General features: G+C 42.2%; 1 protein-coding gene across 2 annotated transcripts in view; it reads right to left on the reverse strand.

The window, feature by feature from the left end:
• Nucleotides 1-5,114: 5,114 nt before the first annotated feature.
• htr4 (5-hydroxytryptamine receptor 4) overlaps nt 5,115-22,510 on the reverse strand; it is a 118,515-nt gene continuing 101,119 nt past the window's right edge. Inside the window, exons 7-8 of one of the 2 annotated variants that reach the window (XM_044039693.1) lie at nt 22,090-22,190; nt 5,954-6,009 (exon numbers count right to left, since the gene is read on the reverse strand). In XM_044039693.1, the coding sequence (XP_043895628.1) occupies nt 22,127-22,190 (64 nt within the window). In that variant the 3' untranslated portion in view covers nt 5,954-6,009; nt 22,090-22,126. Of the gene's footprint in view, nt 6,010-22,089; nt 22,191-22,510 lie in introns of both variants that reach the window. The other variant, XM_044039694.1, reaches the window with a different exon arrangement.

Consider the following 22,510-nt stretch of genomic DNA (forward strand, 5'->3'; position numbering starts at 1 on the left):
CACTCCCAGTATTTTCAAGCCCTTCAAAACAGTAGTAAGAAAAATTGGGTTTTTTTTAGGGCTGGATGTGGATAAAAAAACTAAAAAAGAAATTGTGTGGATGGGTCGTTGGGCTACATCCACACTAACCTGTGTTCATTCAAAAACAAATACGCTTTACCCTGGATTCGCACTACCCTGGTAAGTTCGAAAACTGGAATTGGGTCAACAGCTGAGATGGAAAAAAATAGGGAAAAAGTCTCCATATACTTGTCTTTCATCATTTATGACCCGCTGGTTTCATAAAGTAATTGTTTTAGCGTGTAAACTGAGTAAAAAATGTGTTTCTGGATGTAAATGAGTGAAGTGAACTGAAGTGAACTGAGCTACGATGATACGATCATATTAATGTGTGACGGTGTGACGGAGCCGCCTGACCCTCCTCTCCTGACTGAACCCACTCATACGCGAGCCTCATATTCATGAATCGAGAGACACACGAGAGCCGGCGTCGTCTTCTTCTGTCTCCACTCCTGCTTTTCAAGTGTGAACTTGAACTAAACTGGGTCAATGGTTTGTCTCTGTGAGAGTTTGTAATTACACCGTCCTCGCGTGTTTCCAGTCAAGAGCTTTTTGGCTCTCTTTAATTCTTTTTTTTTTCGGTGCCAGTGAATCAGTGCTCAGCAGTGTTTTCATCTAATTAGCTAATTTGGGAGCATCTGATCTTTTGCAAACCATTTTTGGAGGCTAACGTCTGCTCACAGAGACTGTACTTTCAAGGTGATTTTAAACATTGTCAGCGCTTCATTCACAAAAAGAGTTAAAAAACATTGTTTCTATGACAACAATGAAGCATTTTAACTGATTTTCAAAAAGGTTTACGCCGTAAAGGAGGACTGGTTCAACCTCATGTTTATATTTTTTGCAGACCATGTGACAGAGGTTCCTTATATTTTGGAGTTAGCCTAGCAACAGAACTGGGGGTAAATTTGGTTGTACGTATTTGGCACAAAAGGTTGCTTTTCTTTTAAATTTAGTGTTATATAGCAGATTATAGATGAGCTTGACTCCTTTGGAGAATGTAGTATATGTTACATTGAGGGTCAAACCATATGACAGGGGGAGTTGTCACCTAGCAACAGAACTGGGGAAGAAGTGTTACAGATCACTTTTCAAGTATGTAAAGTAGAACGTAAATTTTTAGCTCAACAAAAGATAAATTCCTTTCCCCATTTTTCGTTTCTACTGTATATCAATAATGAAGCATTTTAACAGATTTCAAAAGGCATACAGCATAAAGGACTCATCCTCATGCTTATGAAAACTTGATGACCTCAAACAGATATTTTTTGCATACTTTTTTAAGGAATAAATGGTTGTTTTTCTTTTAAATTTAGTGTTATAGCAGATTAAATATATATATAGTGTATGTGTACCGAGTCTGTCTTTGGAGAATGCAATATATTCAGGGACGAACCATGTGACAGAGGTCCCTTTCGGAGTTAGCCTAGCAACAGAACTGGGGGTAGACGTGGTACAGATCACTATGAAGGTACTGTAGACCGTAAATGTTTAGCTAAATTGAGTTGCTGTTTGTTTGTTTGTGTATTTCTGTTGCAGTGTTACAGTGCCACCTACAGGCCTGGCATATATACTACAGTGTTTAGGGTTGTTACTAGTGGTTTTGTGTGTATGAAGACATTTCGTGAAACCATACCTTACGTAGAACGTAAAAACAAAAATGTTCTGTTTCTGCATGGATAAGAGTGAAACTCAACATTAGAGATGACGTAACCACAAACCAAGAGAAGAAAAAAAAAACGTACATTTCAGGTGAATAATGCAGTTCCATCCAGTTGCAAAAAGTGAAATTCAAACTGTATTGACAACTTTTTTAAAGCTGCTATAAAGAAAGTGAGGCATTGACGTTCATATCCATGTTATAAATTCAACTGTATTATTGATTACCTCGTGGTTTTCCGCTCACCCACCGACAGTAAAAGTGTTCCGATAACAATATAATGAGCTAAAAAACAACTCCAGTACTTTATACAGACCCAGTCAATCAATTTTTAATATGAAAGTATTGATTAGTACGTGTTTATTCTTCTTCTTTTTTTGCAGTAAACCTCTTCCACTGTTTTCTGTAACAACATTTTCATCCCGTTTCTCGCTGCAGTGAAATGTCATCGTGTTACGTGCTACGGGAAGCAGGTGTTTCAAATCAACTTGTGTAAAACAATAAGGACTTTTTTATTTAGTCTTTATTATGAGTGTTTTTCCATGTTTTTAGTGTAAATGGTGACTGATCATGTGGTGAAATTCAATATTGCGGGACCAGTTAAGCAGTTTTGTGAAGGTAACTGTGGTGTAAACTGCATGTAACAAGTAATAAGAGGACAAAAACATGAAACTAGATAGAAACAAGGTTCCCACACCTTGGTTGACACCAAATTCAAGGACTTTCCAGGACCAATTTGCCTCAAATTCAAGGACAGAATGTGTTGCCACAGCTTAAGATGAGACGGCAACTTGTAAGAGCGTCTTCGGCCGAGGCGCTAACTTTACTCGCTCATTGTTCTGCACGTAATCTCACGTCAACGGCGGAGAGAGAGAGAGAGAGAGACAGTGAGACTCCACGTTTGTCCTGCGTGAAACAGTAGGTGGCGTCGCAACAAACAAGGGGAAAATTCAATGGCCCATGTCTGTTTAGAGTGATTTTCACAAACTTTCAAGGATTTCAAGGACCGGTGGGAACCCTGTGTGAAAGTGCCTGTGGTGTAAACTGTCATAGCAAGTAATGGACACAGGGAGGAAAACCTGCAGGTGAAAATGACATGAAACTGAATAAGAACTGAGAGAAAAAGGTATTGTTTGAAGGGGAAAAGGGGAAATGGTTGGATTTAGTGTCTCAGTCCAGTGGCCGTCCTGTTCCTTCAATCACGAGTGTTATTTGTGTCTCCTTCTTTCAAGGCTTCTTCAAATGACTCATTCGACTAATGATGAACATTCTGAAAGGAGATCGTGGCATAAAATAATGATACAACTAACCAAAAAGAACATATTTTTAAACGTAAACACCCGGCTTGAACTCAACTCAATAACTAACTGGAAAAGTGTTTTTAAAAAGTAGATTTTCATGTTTTCATATCGCGTGACGTAACAATTACCAAACTGCGCAACGTCTGTTGCTAGGCAACAGTGCTAGCGTGATATAACATGACGTTTCAACTTAGCCTTTGAGGTCTAAACTGTGCGCGATAATCTGTCACGCCACGATGAGAGGCGCTAATCAAAACGCGCAACTCAAGCCACAAATGTCAAGATTTTACAGACAATTTCAAAAAGTGATAAAATTATAGTCTTGGCTTGTGCTAATCTGGAGATCTTTTACTTTTACTTACAATCCCAGTAACTGGAAGAACTTCAAAGAAAATGAAGCTCCTCCTTTCTTCTGTTAACGTGAAATTACACAGATTACTGAAATCGTTCCATCGTGAGAGATTTCCCGCGGCTAACCGCGCTCGGTGTGAGCGTACAGTTATGCTGCTTTCGTACTACGTAATAAGCATCCACTGAACTGAGACACAGCTTTAAATGAATGTGACTGGTAAAAAAAATGGTAAAACTTTACATTACAGTTTAATTTGATCGTTTACATTAGTTTTACTTGTTTACATTCTGTTTTTTTTTTTTGCCTTAGCTGTTCTTAAATGTAACACTGCTCTATAAACCACTGAATTGCTATTTTTTCTTTATTTGACTGTGAGGGATAACGTCTCTTTCTTCGTTCGTTCCCAGCTTGGTAATAACGATGTAATACTGTGGTAATAAGGTGATATTATTATAGTAACAACATGTTTTTCAGGGCTGTCAATTGATTCCAATATTTTAGCTTAATGAATTGCATAATTCCCCATAGTTAAGCATATTTATTTTAAGTTTTTATCACTCTTATGAACATGGGAGTCAAAAATGTGCTTGCATTATGCAAATATGTTTATTTTTAAAGCTATATTTCCAAAAAGGGGCCAAATACTGTTTAAAATATTCCCCCAGAATAACCTCAAAGGTATCTCATGCTCACAAAATATGCTGAAAGCATAACGTGGCAAACTCAAGCTCAAAGAGGGAAGAGCTGCTCGGAATATTGACCTAAATGTAACATTAAATTAAGAGAAAATAACATTTCTCCAGTGACCTCATTACTGCCTCGTTGGTGTTGGTGCGTTTATTACCACAAGGTGGCAGCAGCAGCAGGACCAGGGTCATTGAATGCATCTTGTTTTCTTGGAGTGGAGAATAATTACCAAGCTTATTACCTCATAACCAAATAATAGCCATTAGATTATCAAACTATACTATGATTGTAATGTAAAGTGTTACCAGAAAACAAAGTCTGCTACATTCTTTAGCATAGCCTCAAAGCGAGGTAGAGATGAACGTGAAAGAAAAAAAACCCCGGTGTTTTCATACGTACAAACGTACGAAATACACACACACACACACATTCTTGTACAGCATTCTTTGTGAGGACACGTTTGGACATTAGTCCCTTACCTTAACCTTAACCATCACACCTAAAGGCCTAACCCCAACCCTTAACCCGGCGTTTAAGCTGGGACAGAATGTGAGACTTGGGTTTTAGGTTTAGGGCGAGGCGAAGGAGAAGAAGAAGAAGAAGGAGGAATGAGGACGAGAAGGAAGGAGAACTTCAAACTGTACTTAGAAACTCTGAAGTGCACCTCAGAGTACAGCGCTGGAGATGATTAGAAGAAGAAGAAGAAAGAAGAAGAGGTCCTCTCTTTCGCAAATTGTCCTCAAAACCTTTTAAGGTGGGACAGAATGTGAGGACCAGTACCACCTAATGAGACTTGGGTTTTAGGTTAAGGACCAGCCAAAGAATAAGAAGAAGAAGGAAGGAGAACTTCAAACTGTACTTAGGAACTTTGAAATGCACCTCAGAGTACAGCGCTGGAGATGATTAGAAGAAGAAGAGGTCCTCTCTTTCACAAATTGTCCTGACTTCCTTATTTTGGTCCTCACAAAGACGTCGGTACAGACTTATCACTTATAACCTTAACCTTAACCACAATTCAAATCTTAAGTCCTAAACTTAAACCAGTTTCTCAGAAAATGAGGTTCTGGTCTCAACACACACACACACACACACACACACATCACAGTGTCTGTAGATCTGTTCATTTTCCCACACGTGTGTGACGTGTTTGTCTTATGAACGTGAACTAATGAACTGGTGGTGTTGAGATGGAGTAGCAGCCTCTGTAATAATGCACTTGGACAGTTTGGGTGGAGGATTCACGGCCGCATTTTCCTCTCAGCTTAGTGAGGATTTAACAAAGCCGCAAAGATTTGACCTGGGAGACGAAGAAAAAAAAGAACTAAAAGGTTCTCCGGCTGTGCGTCGCAGTGATGTGAGGGAGAAATGTTGTTCTAAACTCTCTGATAACACTTGCTTTTAAAAGCTCAAATGTTTTCAACAATCCTCTAAACTCTGTTGTTCATCTTCTTCTTTTTTTTTTTTTGGCTGGAAAAGAACAACAACAAAAAAGCTTCACGTACACGTGTGTTATATCAAATAGCTTTGGCAACAAAATTCACGAGCCCACGACTCCCAGACACGGTCATTAATCACATCTCGTGCCGTGAAGTTCTCCTACACTCCTGCAGGTTCTCTGAGGACGGTCGGTTTTCAGTCTGACCGAGCAGAACCAGCAACAGACTGAAAACTGGCTTTTGTTTCCGGTCCCTGACCCTGTCTTTCAGAGACCACAGGTTTGAGTTTCAGCTGTAAATGTCACGTTCCTCTCCTGGATCTCCTGGAATCCCAGCAGGTGGTTGAAGTGTCGGCGTTGGACGCGCGGGGGCCCGGGTTCCGTCCGTCGTCTGCTGTGGCCGGAGCGCGGAGATGTGACTGAGGAGTCGTCGTTTGGTCACAAGCAGGACTCGGTGAGCGGAGACTTCTTCTCCTCCTGCACCGCGTGGTTCCCGTTGTGAAGGACAGAATACCTGAGGACGGAGGGAGGGACGATTTAGATTTAAAAGTACTGCTGATCGACAACCAGGCAAATAAAAACACGAGTATAAGCAGAATGAAAAGAGAATATTTGCTCTGTGGAGGCGTAAAACTGCCACGTTCATGGTTCGTGCACACTTTCAAGCACTTCCAAGGTCATTGATCAGGCTTTTCCAGCACCGTGCAGCTGTGGTTAATGTGTTTTTCGGGGCGTTGTTTCTACCGCACCCTCACTCATGGGACTTTTACTCGATTATCTTATACTTTATCTGATTACTTCCCTGGAAGGTTGCTACAAACAACCAAAAACTGTGTTGTCTCAGGGTCACGGTCACACCAAAGCGAGGTCCAGGCCTGGTTTTCACTTAGACTCAGACAATAAGCTGTTTTTGGGAGTGAATACAGTCGGTATTTCAAGCAATTTTAAGCACTTTATTCAAAATTCATTGCGTTTTATTCACTCAGAAACAGCAGTTTTGGGAGCTCTGAAAACAAAAATGTTCGTATACACCTGCTTCTTCATCGTCTTCTTCTACTGTTCTGGTATATTTCCCTAGCAGCGCTACAGTGCCACACACAGGCCTGACGTATGAACTGCAGCGTTAAAGAGACGTTTCGGTAGGTTTTGTGTGGATTAAGACATTCGCCGTTTACGTTCCGTTACTTTTCCGCGTGGACTGAGCCTGATGACAGTTATAAAAGGGGGAGGAGTCAGGGACAGGGAGAAGATAATAATTATAAGAATATAATGGTATATAATGTTATATATAATGAGAAATGCTATTTCAGGGCCATTTGTCGCTGTTATTTGTACACGGCGACAATTTGGTAGCTCCAACATTTAGAGGGCCCCTCCCCCTTTTCCCTGATTAGTCAAGAGGGCGAAAAAATAAAATAAACTAACCTGTCTAAAAAGATACATTTTCAACTCCTTCAAAAAGTGGGTTAGGGATTTAGTTAGTGTAACCCTGTCTCCTAATCTTCTGAGGATTATTCAGATGGATAATCAGCGTCCATAAAGGGGAGGAGCTCATTGTCTGCAGATGTTCATTATTAACAATAGAGTTTAGTGAACATGCTGCTGCAGCATCGGGTAAATCAGAACTACAAAGAGCGCTGATGTTGTCGCTCTTCTGACGGACACATGGTTCGCGCCGTGTCCTTTCCAGATGGTTCCGTGCATGAAACCATCTGCTGCGCGGTGTTGAATCCGTCGCGGCGGTTTAAAACGTGACAAATCCCGAGTCTCGTACAAACAAATCTGCCAAAACTGACCTGAGCTGAATCAGCCCTTTTTTTTTTTTTATTTACCACTTTAAGACCAAATGGAAAAACCTTGGTATCAGAGCTCATGTGCTGACCTCAAGCCTTTTCTCTGCCAGACAGTTTAGACTACATAAAGGGACTTAGTTAAAGCCTTTATAACGTTCTCCTGATGGGAAAATGAGTCACTGATCCGTGCTTACTGGAAACACTCGCACAGGCCGAGTAACGGGAGAGGAGTCGTCCAAACTGACCTCGGTGCGACTCCTTTCAGTGACATCAGTGACAGTAAAACCACGACAGAGGAGGCGGAGACGTCAAATATCCGAGAGGCTTTTAATCCACTCTCCTCTGCTGTGGCGTTCCATTCATCAGCGTCGCCCTGGTAAACGTCAACAACCGAAATGGACTCGCTTCTCAAACTGATCCTGTCCTGAAGTTTAATGTAGTTAGTGCTTTTTCAGGGAGATGAAAGAAAGAAGAGGATTCAAGGTGAACCAAGAGCCAATGTGTGTCATTTTGAACTCTCTAATAATGAAGTAGAATTACAGGAAAAACTAAATTAGGTCTTATTTCCATCAAATATGTCATGTGAATCATCTACAGTAAGTCTTACGTGATACGAAAACCTGGTACCGGCCACTATTTACCTGAAAGTACGAACAGCAGAGGTATTGCGACACCGCAAGCTCCGCCCACACCAAACTCCATAGAGAAAACCAGCGATTTTACAGAGTGGTAAACAGTTGTCGATCCGCTGCTGCCTCCATCACTACATTTAGATATACTACATTTGTGATTTCAGTGTTGTGAAACTTACGTTCACACTAACTTCAATGACACAAACTGGCCACAGGAGGCAGCAGTAGACAAGTAACTCCTGTTTCCCTGTGAGCTAAAATCACTGATTTACTCAATGGACTTTGGTGTAGGGATGACTGCCATAAAAGGCTGTTTAAGGGTTAAATAAAGCAGTGACACTGGATTTAAATAGTAAAAATGTGATAGTAGTTCAGTGTGCAAAGGTGATTTGTTTGCTTTTTGGTAAGTTCAGGTTTTTTAAACTTCACTCGAGTTAATTTAATTCAAGTTTGACACGTTGTTATAAAGACTAGTTTAATGTTCCTTTCTCTTTTTTCCATGACCCTATTGCATGACCTCTATTTCCGAGTACTGTCACCTTAGCTAACCAAAATATCCGACGTCCTCAGCTTTTATGTACAAAAGCAAATGACTTGAGTACAAGAAGTGTGTTTACACGTATAAATGCACATTTGTAAGTGGTAATATGGAAATTCTGACCCTTTTGTGCTAAGTATACGGCGGTTACCTACAGAACGCAGCTAGTTTTAGCCACAGTTAGCAATAGCGGTCCAAAAATCAACGCTACTGTGTGTACGACTGATTTAATGTGACACAAATACGATCAAAGCAGGGTGTTTTTACTACTGCAGCCATTTTGGAATCCGACGTCCACATTTCTTTTGTATTATAAAGTGTAAATATGACATGATTGAACAACAGCAGCCATAGAAACTCTTAAGACTCTCACTTGTGTCGTCGTCTGTAGGCTCCACTGAATCTGAATGAGGAGAATTATTGTCTCTGTGTGCACATGCCAGCATTGTATACACATGTGTGTGTGTGTGTGTGTGTGATATACACAGTGAACGATGGTCAGAGGAGAAACATCTGTGTGTGTGTGTGTGTGTGTGTGTGTCTGTGGGCTCGAACCATTACGAGCTGTTTACACAAACACCCGCCGACCAAAGACACTTCCTGCCGCCAAACTGGCCGTGAAATTTGCCTCCAACGTTTGGAGCTTTTTCAAAAGGAAACAGGCTACGGGTTCTCGCCGGAGCGGAACCCAAAATGACTGCCACATTGTGCCGTCGAAACTCCCGCGACCGACGACGACGACGACGCTGCTGCAGCCGCCGGACACAGAGACGAGGTGATCACACAGTGATTTCATGGCCTGATTACTGTTGGATTATTGTTGCTATCTTCATACACCATCAAAATCATGTTAGAGGATATGCTGCCATCTGTGATGATTGGAAACAGTTTTTATTCCAGGACAGAAGTTATGGCCTAAACAACAAAGCTTGGATCTGTAATTCATTGTAGGAAATGAAGTACAAATGCAGCCCAAAATACGTTTTGGTGTTTTGGGGTGGAGCTTAGACAGGAGGGGGTGTGGCATGTATCGCGTACATGGGTTTACTGTCGTGAAACTACAGTTCAACAGAACCCGCCTTTAATCGACTGATCAGAGGGAACCTTGTGGTTTTATTGATCTTTTAACCAGTTTATTATTATTATCTCTATTTAACTTTTACATAATGTCATAACCTCAGATCAGCCACTAACAATATCACTCCAATATAGTTTATTTACAAAACTTCACCGCACTGTTTTGCTAGTTACTTCCAATACTTTTTTATTTTCCATAAAAAAGTTATACAATTTCTTTAGTAACTATTTAAATGCTTTGTATTTATATAGCACTTTTTCTACCACTTGCTACTGTAGCCCCTTATTGGATATTTATCATAGTTATTATTATCATTATTATTACTATTATTATTATTCACTTAGTGTATGAAATCTTTAGTTTACCCTATGTATTCTGCTTATATGTACTCTTATTGTACTTCTTAATTCTTAATTCATTTGTTTATCTCCTAGTTTTACTTATTTTCTCTTTATAACTCTGACTCTCATTTACATACTGCTGAGTATGGAATGTACATCGTTTCCTCAGCTCCTTTAGTGTGTATGTGGGAGGTTTAGGTGAACGACTGTTCCACCGGTGGATGTTTTATGTAAAGCCCTTTGTGTTCATTTATATGTATGAAAAGTGCTATATAAATAAAGATTGATTCACAGACTGAGCTCATTTACAAATGAAAATGCACGGCATGAAAATATTTAAAAACAGCAAACACTTAAGGAATCGCTGACGTCTGCAGGAGCGACGTCTAATTCTACATTTCTGTGGCTGCAGGGACGTATGGCTGTGGCTGCGGGGACGTATGGCGTATGGCTGTGGCTATGGCGCTATGGCTGTGGCTGCGGGACGGCTTGGCTGGCTGCGACGATGGCTGTGGCTGGCTGTGGCTATGTGGCTGCGGGGCGCTAGGCTATGGCTGTGGCTATAGGGACGATGGCTGTGGCTGCGGGACGGTGGCTGTGTGGCTGCTGGGACGGTGGCTGCGGGACATGTGGCTGCGAATGGCTGTGGCTGCAGGGATGTATGGCTGTGGCTGCAGGGACGTATGGCTGTGGTATGGCTGTGGCGGGCGTATGGCTGTGGCTGCAGGGACGTATGGCTGTGGCTGCATGGCTGTGGCTGCGGGACGCATGGCTGCGGGCGGTGGCTGCGACGATGGCTGTGGCTGCAGGGACGGTGGCTGCGGGACGGTGGCTGCAGGGACCTGTGGCTGTGGGGACATGTGGCTCTGGGACATGTGGCTGCGGGACATGTGGCTGTGGGACGTGTGGCTGCAGGACGTGTAGCTGCTGCATCCATCCTGTGTTTATTTGTGGTGTTGTTTGTCCACAGCTGAGCCAACGGGACGACGGGCAGAGCAGAAGACAGGAGGGGGGTTTGTTTAATGAGGCCAGAGACAGAGACACGAGGACCTGATTACACCAGACTAAACACTTTTGGCATATTTTGGGCAGCAGTGTGGCGAACGTTCATCATCTCAGCGTAGGTGACCTTCAGCAGCGCGACTGTGGACGTCCTGTGAAGTCCACCCTGACCTCTGCTGAACAGTTTAAAGTTCTCAATGAAAATCTAAATTAACATCCAGTGGAATTTAATTACATCTCTGTCTTCAGTCTACACTAGAATCAAGTAAATCCAGCACTTTATTAGATTTTAAAGTAATTTAATAACGTTCGAGAGGCAAAAACATGTTTCGTGAGATCTGACCTCTGTCCCTTTGTCCTTCAGTGTCTCATTTTTAAACAGTTAATCCACTAATCTGAATGAACAAAGAGGAAACAAGACTCGAGAGACAAAAGACCGTTAAGAAAAAAGACGATTTAAAATCTTTAGTGTTAAACATGTTAAGATATTTACGTTTTTAAAATCAAGTCAGATTTGAAAACCCTCACCCTCTCATCGACCACTCAAAGTCTCGTCCTCTCTCCTCTGATGATGATAATAATTCATTTTCACTCACTCTCGCTCCGTCTCTCTCTCAATAATTGATCATCACAATCACCAAGGCCCCACTTTCCTTTTGTTTCTCATTTGCTTTATTTTGGCGGTGTCAGTGGGAGTCTTCCTGTCCAGGTCACCGACCGCCGAGACGAGTGGACACTCACACACACGCACACACCACCCACTGTGATGCTGATGGAGGAGTGAGGGTGGATGTGAGATGAAAACAAAGGAGTGGATTTGAATAGAAAAGAGATTACACACACACACACACACACACACACAGAGGTTTATGCAAAAATGATTCAAACGAGAAGAAACTAAAAATACATGAATCTACTGTTCTTGACCTCTAAGAATTACGTGTTCTCAGCTTTTCCCGGACAGCGCACAGGTCATCGCGATCATCGCAGGTCTCCACTGTGAAACAGCGAGTGAGTGTCATCACCTCAATTACAGCAACGTGCAGTTGTGTTTTCTGTGGTTGCGCGGCGGTTCGTCGAGGAGATGGAACGAGGGAAGGGCAGAAAAATCAGAGGGCGAGGGGAGAGGAGAGGAGAGACGAAAGCACATTAACATCGTGACAGTTTGGGAAGATTAATGTTCGCGAGTCGAGTAAAACAGGGTTAGCAAAAATAAATAAGAACTTGAGGAGAGGAAGCAAAAACCATCAGGACTGAAAAAGTGTCAAATGAGAACCGACCTTCAGGGGAACGAATACAGCGTTCCAGAACGTTCCACTTGAAAACTCGAGAAAAATCATGGAAGTCAACGTATCTTGGGCTAGCCGCTGTTAGCATAACAATAGCAACGCTCTACATGTCTACAGTTACAGTGCTAAGTGTACGACGGATTCAGTGTGAAACAAATACGACAGAAGCGCTGTTAACGGTAAAAGTAGCAGTGTTTGTACGGTGGCGGCCACTGGAATCCTAACTCAGGGTTACGTGAGGTTGCTCTGGGTTAAAATCCGAGTTTCCCAAGACCTCGGAAATTCAACTTTCAGGCTACAAATGGAATCCTCGCCTGAGGCTCCCTTCATCCTACAAATAATGCCAAGAAGTGGGCTGAGAGCTGAGGGGGAAAGGGAGAGAGGGAGGTCCTGCAGTGAAATTTGACTCCACTGTTGATAAAAGGAGGAGGAGTCTGGGACAACGAGCCTCTGGATGTTGTCCTTGGACAACATTTTCTGACGGGAAAGTTTGTGACCTCGCTGAATCTCCTGCACCAAAGCCCATGGAGAAATTCTGCATTTCTAGCTTGGAGTGACAGAGGAGGTGCTGGTCTACTGCTGCCTCGTGTGGTCAGTTTGTGTCACTGCGGTCAATCTGAACGCAGGACTTCAAACACCGAAGTCACAAAGTCAGACATTTGAACTGCCGAACGGAGGCAGCAGATCTTAAATCACTGATTTTCTCTATGGAGTTTGGTGCAGAGAACAAGTTATTTACAAATCTGCACAGATTTCAGTTTCCAGTCCGTAAATGCTGTCTGACAGGCAAGAATATAATCTTACAATATCTTAGACTTCAGCTGATGTGGTTTTCATTTTGGTGATTTGCTAATATCTGTTTGTACTACTTATTAAAGTTTACATTTCTTACACCAGGTCATCTGAAGGAATCAGAAAATTGGTCTTTCATGGGATTAAATCCTGCCGGCTACTCTTCCTCCTCCTCCTCCTCCTCCTCCTCCTGCTCCTCCTGCTTGAGGCTGATCTGAAGACACATCAGAAAGCATTAGAGGGGAGCAGGGGGACGCCGCAGCTCTGCAGTGGGTAAATACAGTAGGAGAAGAAGAGAGGAGTGAAATGCTGGAGGAACGAGTCGGCACAGATCTGTGTGTGGTTTCCACGGCGAGGGAACGCCACAAAACGTCTCATCAGACGGAATCGAGATAGGAGGTTAATGAGAATCTGGTGTGAAGTTTCCTTTTACTTTTCTCAAGACTGCACAAAGGCTGTCGGAGACAAGGAAATCAGCAGCAGCAGCAGCAGCAGCAGCATGGAGAAACCACAGCAACATAACAACAAATTTTAATGATCAGACTTGTGCAGACGACTTTGGCAGCACTTTGTAGCTGCACAAATAAATGTTTCTTACTTGGAACTCGGTTACTAACCACTTCCTGCAGCGAAGGCCTGGACGTGACAAAGCGTATATGCCACGTCTTTGAGGAGTTTGTCCCTCGCGGCCAAACACAACTTACACAATTTAATGAGACAGTCTGAAGTTGTGTTTGCTCTGAGTCCCCGGAGTTTTCCCACAGTGCCTTGCAGCGATGATTCAGTGTCTAATCTTAGATGAGGAGAATGATGGGGAACATGCAGTATGGTTTACAGGTGGTTTGTCAGCACTATAGTGATAATCGGCCCACAGGTGATTCATACACCTTGTCCAAAACAAGATAATGTTTTGTTTTTCTGTCTACGTGTAAAATGTAGTTTTTTTTTGTCCCTGAAAACGGAGACTTTTGAAAACTCTGGGTTCACAAAACCCTGTTTCAGCCTTGCGGCTTATTTACGTTGCACATTGGACAACCCTCCCTGGTGACGTCCAACCAGGAGGAGGCCCCCGGGGAAGACCCAGGACTCGCTGGAGAGACTATAGTCCTATTCAGATGTATAGGTAAAGTCACTATGACCAAAGCTGTGATTTTAGTCCCATCTGAATGTGCCATGTCAGTAATCATTACCCGACCATGTCAGTCAAGAAAGATCTGGAAAAATGACCCCTGGTAATACTCATCCCGTGCAAATAGACCAGCAGGAAACATATGCGTAAACATCTCCTGTCTACAAATAGTTGTCCGCGGATTTTCAAGCATGGCGGCGCTATGTTGCTATGACGTGTGTCTGCACTTGTGTGATATCAAAAAGCAGCGTCGTATGAACATGACGACAGAAGATGATGGCGGTGCTTAAATCAGGTGCCACTTGGTGTCCGGGAAGTCAGGGTGAAGTTGTTTACACGTATCTGCAAACAGAGCCAGCGATGCAGTAGGTCATGGGGTAGTGGTGGCGCCGTTGCCAATTCAGGCATCACTGAGTTCGCTACCACCCTTGTCCTCCCGGGTGAGAATAGATGTGCTTTGTCTAGGGTACATCCGTTCAGGGTAAACCCGTCCAGGGTAAACACATCCAGGGTATACCCGTCCAGGGTACACCCGTCCAGGGTACACCCGTCTAGTGTTCACCTGTCTAGGGTATACCCGTCAAGGGTACACCCGTCAAGGGTATACCCGTCTAGTGTTCACCTGTCTAGGGTAAACCCGTCAAGGGTACACTCGTCAAGGGTATACCCGTCTAGTGTTCACCTGTCTAGGGTAAACCCCTCTAGGGTACACCCGTTGCGGGAGCGCACGGAGTTGGTTGCCCAGGCCTGCGATAGTCGTAGTGGTGGCTCCGTGACAGAAAGGGCTCTTGGGACAGACGAGGCGATTTACCACTCCAAATTGTGGTACTTTCACCCAGATTTCTGATGACTAAGCCATTAATATTACAGATGTCCTGAGGTAAAAGGACATTAGTCCACCTCCCCATTTAAAACTAATCCCTTCTGGATAGGGCTAAAGTCGCTTCAGTATTCCCCGGAAGAGCCGAACGAAAAGGCCTGAGAGAGAGAGAGAGGAAAGTCTGGGCTTCTCTTCTCTGGATATTGATGGGTAAAGACATCAGCTTGTTTTTTTTAGACAACTTTAATTATTGATGTAGAGGCTTTAAAAAAGTTTTTCAGAGACAAATTTCAGACCCAAATTGACAGCAACATTGAAGGATGTTCTCCAGCTGCAGTACATCCCACTGTGCTGAGACCACGAGTTTGAGAGAAAAGAGGAAAAGAATGACGAAAAGAAGAGGGGATTAAAAAATGATTCTGGGTTTAGTTGGGTTTTAAAATCGCCTCAGAAACTAACTGTATGTGCGACATGTTTAATCCTGCGGTGAACTAAAAAAAGAGAAAACTACATCTGAGACTTGAGTTCAGAATCCAAAACACGAGCGAGAGGACGACTCCTCTGAGTCTGACGCACATATCACTGCTGCCGCTACTCCACGCACTCATCAGCATCTAAAACACCCCAGTCTTCCCCCGACTTCGCTGTCAACTTCCCTCATCAGGATCTGATGACAGCCGCCCCCCCACCAAGCTGTGCTGGATTAGAAGCGAAGCTTCCATCACTGCAAACAAAAAACGTCCTTCCCTTTTCTGTCACAGCGATACCATCTGCAATTTCAGCAGGAGACAGAGACACGAGGGAGGGAGGAAGGGAGGGAGGGGAGTCCACCACACTCCAGCAAATGCAGAGGTATCACGACGGATGCTTTGTTTTTAGCCTTTGATTTTATGCACTATCCTTTCTCCCATCACTCCTTGACACGAGGTTTGGAGCCACGTGGCCCGTGGCGCTCAATCTGACTCCAGGCATCACCCGAGTGCGGCGAGACTGATCGAACAGGTGAGGGAACAGGGTTGGCACAATACTGTATGTAGCTATGGAGCTATATACATAATATGCGTCACCTACAGTGTAAAGGCCCATTTATATTCGACACAAAAGACAGAGACGGACGGAGAATTTCTGTAAGTATTTAGCATTCATCTCAGCAGGAGAGCTCGTCCAATGACAGACCCAGAGCTTTACCACCGGAAATCATGGGGGCAGTAGAGAGGAAATAGTCCAATCAGTCAGGAAAATGACCAACAAGAGCCAATAAGAGTCTATTTAGACATTTAAAAATACTCTGATACCCCAAGAAATGGGTGCCAAAGACATGGAACGGTTGGGACTGGTTATTTTGGTACTATCCGTAATGGAAACACAAAAACATACTGTACCAAACTGGACTGTCTCACTTAAAGGAAACGCGGCATGAGGATGACCTGATGGTGGAGCATCTGTGTGTGACCTTCACTGACATGTGCCCTCACTCTGCCTCAGACGACTCCGGCTGTTTGACGGATCGAGCATCGGCTCCACCGGCGGTGCTGAGACAAACCCGAGGGCAGTGATGTCGGTCAACCGGTCCATCTGTTCCCACTCTGGACCGAGACACGCTCAGCAGACGTTAGTGAATTTTGGCATTTACATGAAGTGATGAAGTGATTCATTGAGCCTCAGAAGCAGAGAAAAAAACAAATTTAATTCCTGCAGTGTTTATTTGACAAATCAATCTCAGTCCTAAGGTCACCCACTACAATTTTGTGAAGCTTTTAATTCAGATTCTGCCACATGAGCTATACTTAGAGACAAAGACAAACACACAGCCATTTCATTTACTTAGGAAGTAATGTGCTTACTGATTTGAGGACGACTCCACCGCACATTTGTTCTTTTGTCTTCTCCTGTCACCCGTTCACACACACACACGCACACACGCACACCGCACTGACACCACAAGTGGGACTGAACAACACTCGCTCCACTGGAGACACTTGACAAACAAACACCGAAGACAATGGACAAAAAAAGCTGTTAAGACGAGCTGGGACGAGTATCAAGAAACTGACACCAGTGCCTGAACCAATCAATCCAGCCGTAAATCGTTTATTAAATGGGTAGCAGAACTTGCTAGCACAGTTCACACAGTTTCCACTTAGCATATCGTGTGTTTGTCCAGGAGGATAAAGTGGATCACGTATAAAATTGTAGTTTTGAGGAAATACGGGCAACAATAGACTTTCACTAAAGACAAAAACAACAATAAACGTGAGTTAGTGCCCCGTGTTTGTGACAGTTTGAGCAAAGCTAACATTTCTACTGCCTTTGAAGCGTTCCAATGAACCCGGGAGGATAAAGCTGGAGACAATTGACGGATCGTGTATAAAATTGTAGTTTTGAGGAACACACGCCTTTCACAAAACACGAAAACAACCATAAATGTGAGTTAGTGCCGCGTGTTTGATTGCTTGAGCAAAGCTAACATTTCTACTGCTGTTGAAGCCTCACAACGAACACTTGTTATGATTAAACGTGTACTTAGCTTCCGCAGACGCAGTTAGCATTGATTTTCAGAACGTCTAATTCAGGTTTTAAATGTCTAAACGAGAAAAAGTCAGAAGAGCAGCAGCCGCAGAAGTCAGTCCAAATGAGAAAACATGACTCAGGGAAAAAAACTGCTGATGTAACAGTGTTGTGAAGTTGTGTGTTGCTCTGTGTTTTTCCGTCTGTTGTGATGATGGTTGTTAATTCAGTTTCTACCTTAAAAAAAGAAAATAAAGTGGTCTAAATCTGAACTTATTTACCGCTCACTATCTCTCTCCAGTATTTAACACATAATAAGACCCCATGTTTCTCAAAGTGTGGCACGTGTACCACCAGTGGTCCGCAAGCTTCCTCTGGTGGCACACAAAAATACTGTTCTACTGTGTGTAGAAAATAACAAAAAGTATACTGTATATGAGGAAGAGGATGATGATGAGAGAATAAATCTGCCTCCCATGACTTTGATCGGACTTTTTACACCAAAAGATGAGAATCCTTCGTCCTTCGTCCTTCGTCGTCTTCCTGCACAGCTGGATTTCCGGTGGCTGGTTATGTGGCTGCATAGGGCAGTACCATTTAAAGAGCTATGACCGCGTTCACACTTATAGCTCTGAAAATGGCGCTGCGATCTGCACCAAAGTCAAGCGACGCGTCCGAGACTGATGTCGCACTGCTGGTGTATACACACACACACACTCCCTTGGTCAGGTCTGATAGTTTTGCCTGACAGAGCCTGTTTTCACATTAAGGACTTGGCAAACAACTAACGTCACTTCCTTTCTGTTCACAAAGAACAAAAAAATTGGCAGAATAACAACAACAAAAATCAACAAAAGTTCTTAAATGTACTGCAGCTTTAAGCTGGGGTCAAAATGTGGTCACCAAACGTGTGATTGCTCTGTTTTTTTGTTTTTTTTTCTTTCGTCTGTTAGAAGTCTAAATGAAAAGCCGGGAGACAAACAGCTTTGTAATTAGAACCTGAAGAACTGTCAGCAGCAGCAGATCCTCCTCCTCCTCCTCTCCTCCCTTCACTTCTCTTTCTCCACCTCCTTCCAAACTCATCAAGAAATCAACTCTCCCAAAATGACGCCCGTAAGCGTCGTCTGATCGAATCTGAAAGTGCCGTCAGCGGGACGACTCTTTCAAAATAAAACAAACCGAGCACAGCTGTGTTGAGGGCTTTTAAAAGAGGAAAAAAGGTCAAAGCCATCAAGAAAATCAACAGTTTCTCTTCAGCTACGCAAGAAATATTCAATAAAACACATTCTGATCCAAAAAAATAAATGTAATTACATGTAAATGTGGATCTGACAAATCATTTCACTGCATGAGTACGAAAAACAACAACTATTTTGATTATTTACTGATCTGCTGAGTATTTTTTCAATGAATTGATGAGATTGAGATTGAGGAAAATGCTTCAAAAATCTTCAAATGTCTTGTTTTGTCCATGTATTGACTTTATATATATACTATATAATATACAACTTGTATATGTGTTTTTCTGGTTTCTTTGCTCCTCATAAGAAAGAAAGCAGAAATAAAGAATCACATATAAGAAGCTTAAAAACCTCAAAACCTATGAATCCATAAACTTATACATCCAGAGAATGTCAGGTGTTTCCCAAACCTCAGAATAATAAAGAAAAGTGAATATAAAAGAAAATATTAGCGTTAAATAGGCTGAAAAATTAAAAAGGAAATGGGAAAGAAATAAGCCGGTCTTATCTTCACGTCGCTGACCTCTGACCCCACAGCGTCTGCTGCTGTTTGTCCTCACGGTGTAAAAAAGAAAAGTCCAGGGGAGACGCGGCTTATAATGAACACAATCCACGTTTGTGATGAAAAAGACAGAGCACAGAGTCAGAACAGTGGTTCCAAATGTCTGGGTGGGGGCCCACAGGTGCGTCATGGATGATGTTTTTGGGGTCCCCAAACAAATTTGAGTCAATTTTAAGAATAAAATTTAAAATGTGAAAAAACATAGCATTAAGAGCACCAAGTTTGGCCTAATTGTCATTGTCGCACCTGAAGATTGTTGGTAGTGTATATTATAGGCTACTCACTCTCTGCTTTAAATCAGCGATTCCCAAAGTCTGGGTCAGGGTCCACAGATGGGTCGTGGGAGAAATTTTTGGGGTCCCCAAACAAATGTGAAGAAATTTCCCAACCTTTTAGTGAAGAATAAACATTAAAATCCGAGAAAATAGGTCCAAAAGACGTCGTACATACAATTAAAAGTACCAAGTTTGGTTCCTAACCATACACAGTCAACCTAATCTCCATTGTTGTGGTAGTAAGTTGCTATTGCCTCAAGTTTGTGGGTAGTGTTGATGTTAGGAGACTGAACTTTAGATCAGTGTTTCCTAAAGTGGTTGGGACCTACAGATGGGAGAATTGTCTGGGGTCCCCAAACAAATTTGAGGAAATTCCTGAACTTTCAATAAAGATTAAAGTTTAAAATGTGAAAAAAATCGTGTGTAGTGTATATTGTGGGCTACTGAAAAAAGCCCACGAATGGTTTGACCTTTTTTTGAGGCCCCCAAAAGAATGCAGTTTAAAATCTAAAGAATAAGGTCCATGGAAAAGGTTTGGTCTCTAATTCTCATGGTTGTGGTAATTACACCTGAAGAATGTGTGTAGGGTAAATAGTAGAACACTGAACTCTTTAAATGAGTGATTTCCAAAGTCTGGGTTGGGGCCCAAATATGAGTCGTGGGAGATTTTTTTGGGTCCCCAAACAAACCTGTTACTTAAGATTTATGTGTAAATGTTTTACATAACATACATACAACATCTTTTTGGAAGTGATTCTTATAACAATTTAAAATAATAGGCGTTACAGATATGGCTGTAAAAGGGTCGCTAACTTAAGCACAACATTGATTTGTGCGACAATGAGTCGCCATTAAACGCAGATTTTTATGGTTGAAGACAATAATGGGTCTTAAGAAAAGAAAAGAAAAAACCATACTGTGCAAAAGAAAATAATAGTTTTTACTGAGTCAGATCAATAATGTGAGCAGACAGGTCTCACAAAAGCACACAAAGAAAATAAGAAAGAGACAAACTCAGACGAGAGAGTAATACACAACAGAGAGAACCAGGCAGGGAAGAAGTAAATTCATTCATTCATCTTCTATTCACGTTATCTTCCACAAGGGTCGCGGGGGTCGGTGGTTCCAATCGGCCCGACAGATTCGCGGTATTCATGTTTTTCAGTTTGTTACTGATGTTTTTGTTGTATTGTTGACGACAACTCACTGGAGACTCTGTGTTGTGACTGAACACAATAATCGTTTCCACTCGTTTTTTGTCTTTCTGTCTGTTTTTGGACAAAGCCAGACAGTCAGACAGACACACAGACGGACAAAACTTTCAAAAACTTTTAGTTGCGATCTACATAAAGGCAACCCATTGGTACTACTGTACGTAATTATGTTGAAATGAAGCAATACTATTATTTATCTAAATGAGCGTTAACTAATTATGTTTATTTCCGTTGCTAATGTCCCCATGTGAGGTGAATAACTGATTATCTCGTCTTATCTTAAAGAGATCACTCAAACCTCCGCCAAGGTGGTCAAACTGGCACCTCAAATTTCTTACATTTTGATGCACTGGATCCAGAACTTTCTAGAACTTTACCTGCTTGTAACTATTACCATTTTACATAAACGTGACAAAATTCAGAGACATACACATGTGAACTTCTTCAATGGGACCAAACCATGTTAAATTGAAATTGCAGCAAAATCCGTACTACGTCATTACAGTTTTGCACTAATTACACAGGGTTTTTATGAAAATTTGATATTTGTTTTTATCAAAACTGAATGGGAACATACTTGACCACGAAAAATTTAGACTGATTTTTCAAAAATCTTAGACGGCAATTTGCTAAAAGTAGGACAAACTTACAGAGAAACACACGCCGATGAAAGCATAACCTCATTGGTGGAGGGTTATGAGTGATTTTGATATAATGAAGCAATGAGGGCAATTTATTTTAAGTAATTATGTTAATTTATGTTGTATGTGGGACAAATAAAGGATTAGTTTATCTTAATGAGATCACACAGAGAGCTCAAACCTCAATTTGAGCTTCAAAAAAGTGAACTTTACCTGCTCATTACTATTACCATTTGACATAAACATGGCAAATTTACACACTTCAATGGGCCCAAACCATGTTAAATCAGAATTGCAGCCAAAATCCGTACTACGTCATTGCAGTTTTGCACTAAATACACTTGGATTTCTTGAAAATTTGATTATTTTTTTTTTACTAAAACTGAAGAGGAACATACTCGGGTGATCTTCATGAAAAATTTAGCTGCTAAAAAGGACAATCTTACAAATAAATGACACAACGAGGGCGGATTTAGTCCAGCGTGAAGCATTAGTTCTGGTTTTCTTTCACTTTTGTCTGTAAAAAAACAGCTAAATCCATATTTAACTTCGTATTTCTCCAACCATTTATGCTGATTGATGAAAAAGCAGCCATGCATGCAAATAAACTCTAATTCAATCAAACTCACTGATTCATCGACATGTTAACCAATAAAGGCCAATAAAGACGCAGCGGCCCTAAATCTGGAGTAATGACATGTAATCATGTGTGTGTGTGTGTGTGAGGCTGCAGACTCACTTGATAAGAGCCTGGAGACGCTCTAGACAAACAGCAGCTAGACAGGCACTGGCCTGGTGTTGCAGAACCAGAGCAGGAGCTTGGAGGCAGAGGAGCAGCCACTGGAGAGACAGAAGGAGAACGAGGAGGAGGACGAGGAGGCCAAAGAGAAAAAAAGGACGGAGGGGAAAGGAAATAAAAGGGAAATCAGTGAGAGGAGGAAAGAGGACGGACGAGTGGTCGCAGAGAATTGGAAGACGAAAGGTTGAACAAAGGGGGAAATTCATTACAGAGCGATGGTAAAAGGGAATTAAAAGACAAATAATTCCCAGAGACAGAATTAAAAGGATGAAGTGAAAGAAAACGATAAGCAAGGGACGAAGCAAAAGAAGAAGAAAAGAGCAAATTAGGAGCATAAACTCCACAGAAGGGAACAAAAGAG

The sequence above is a fragment of the Solea senegalensis genome, linkage group LG12, assembly GCF_019176455.1.
Source record: "Solea senegalensis isolate Sse05_10M linkage group LG12, IFAPA_SoseM_1, whole genome shotgun sequence".
NCBI lineage: Eukaryota > Metazoa > Chordata > Actinopteri > Pleuronectiformes > Soleidae > Solea > Solea senegalensis.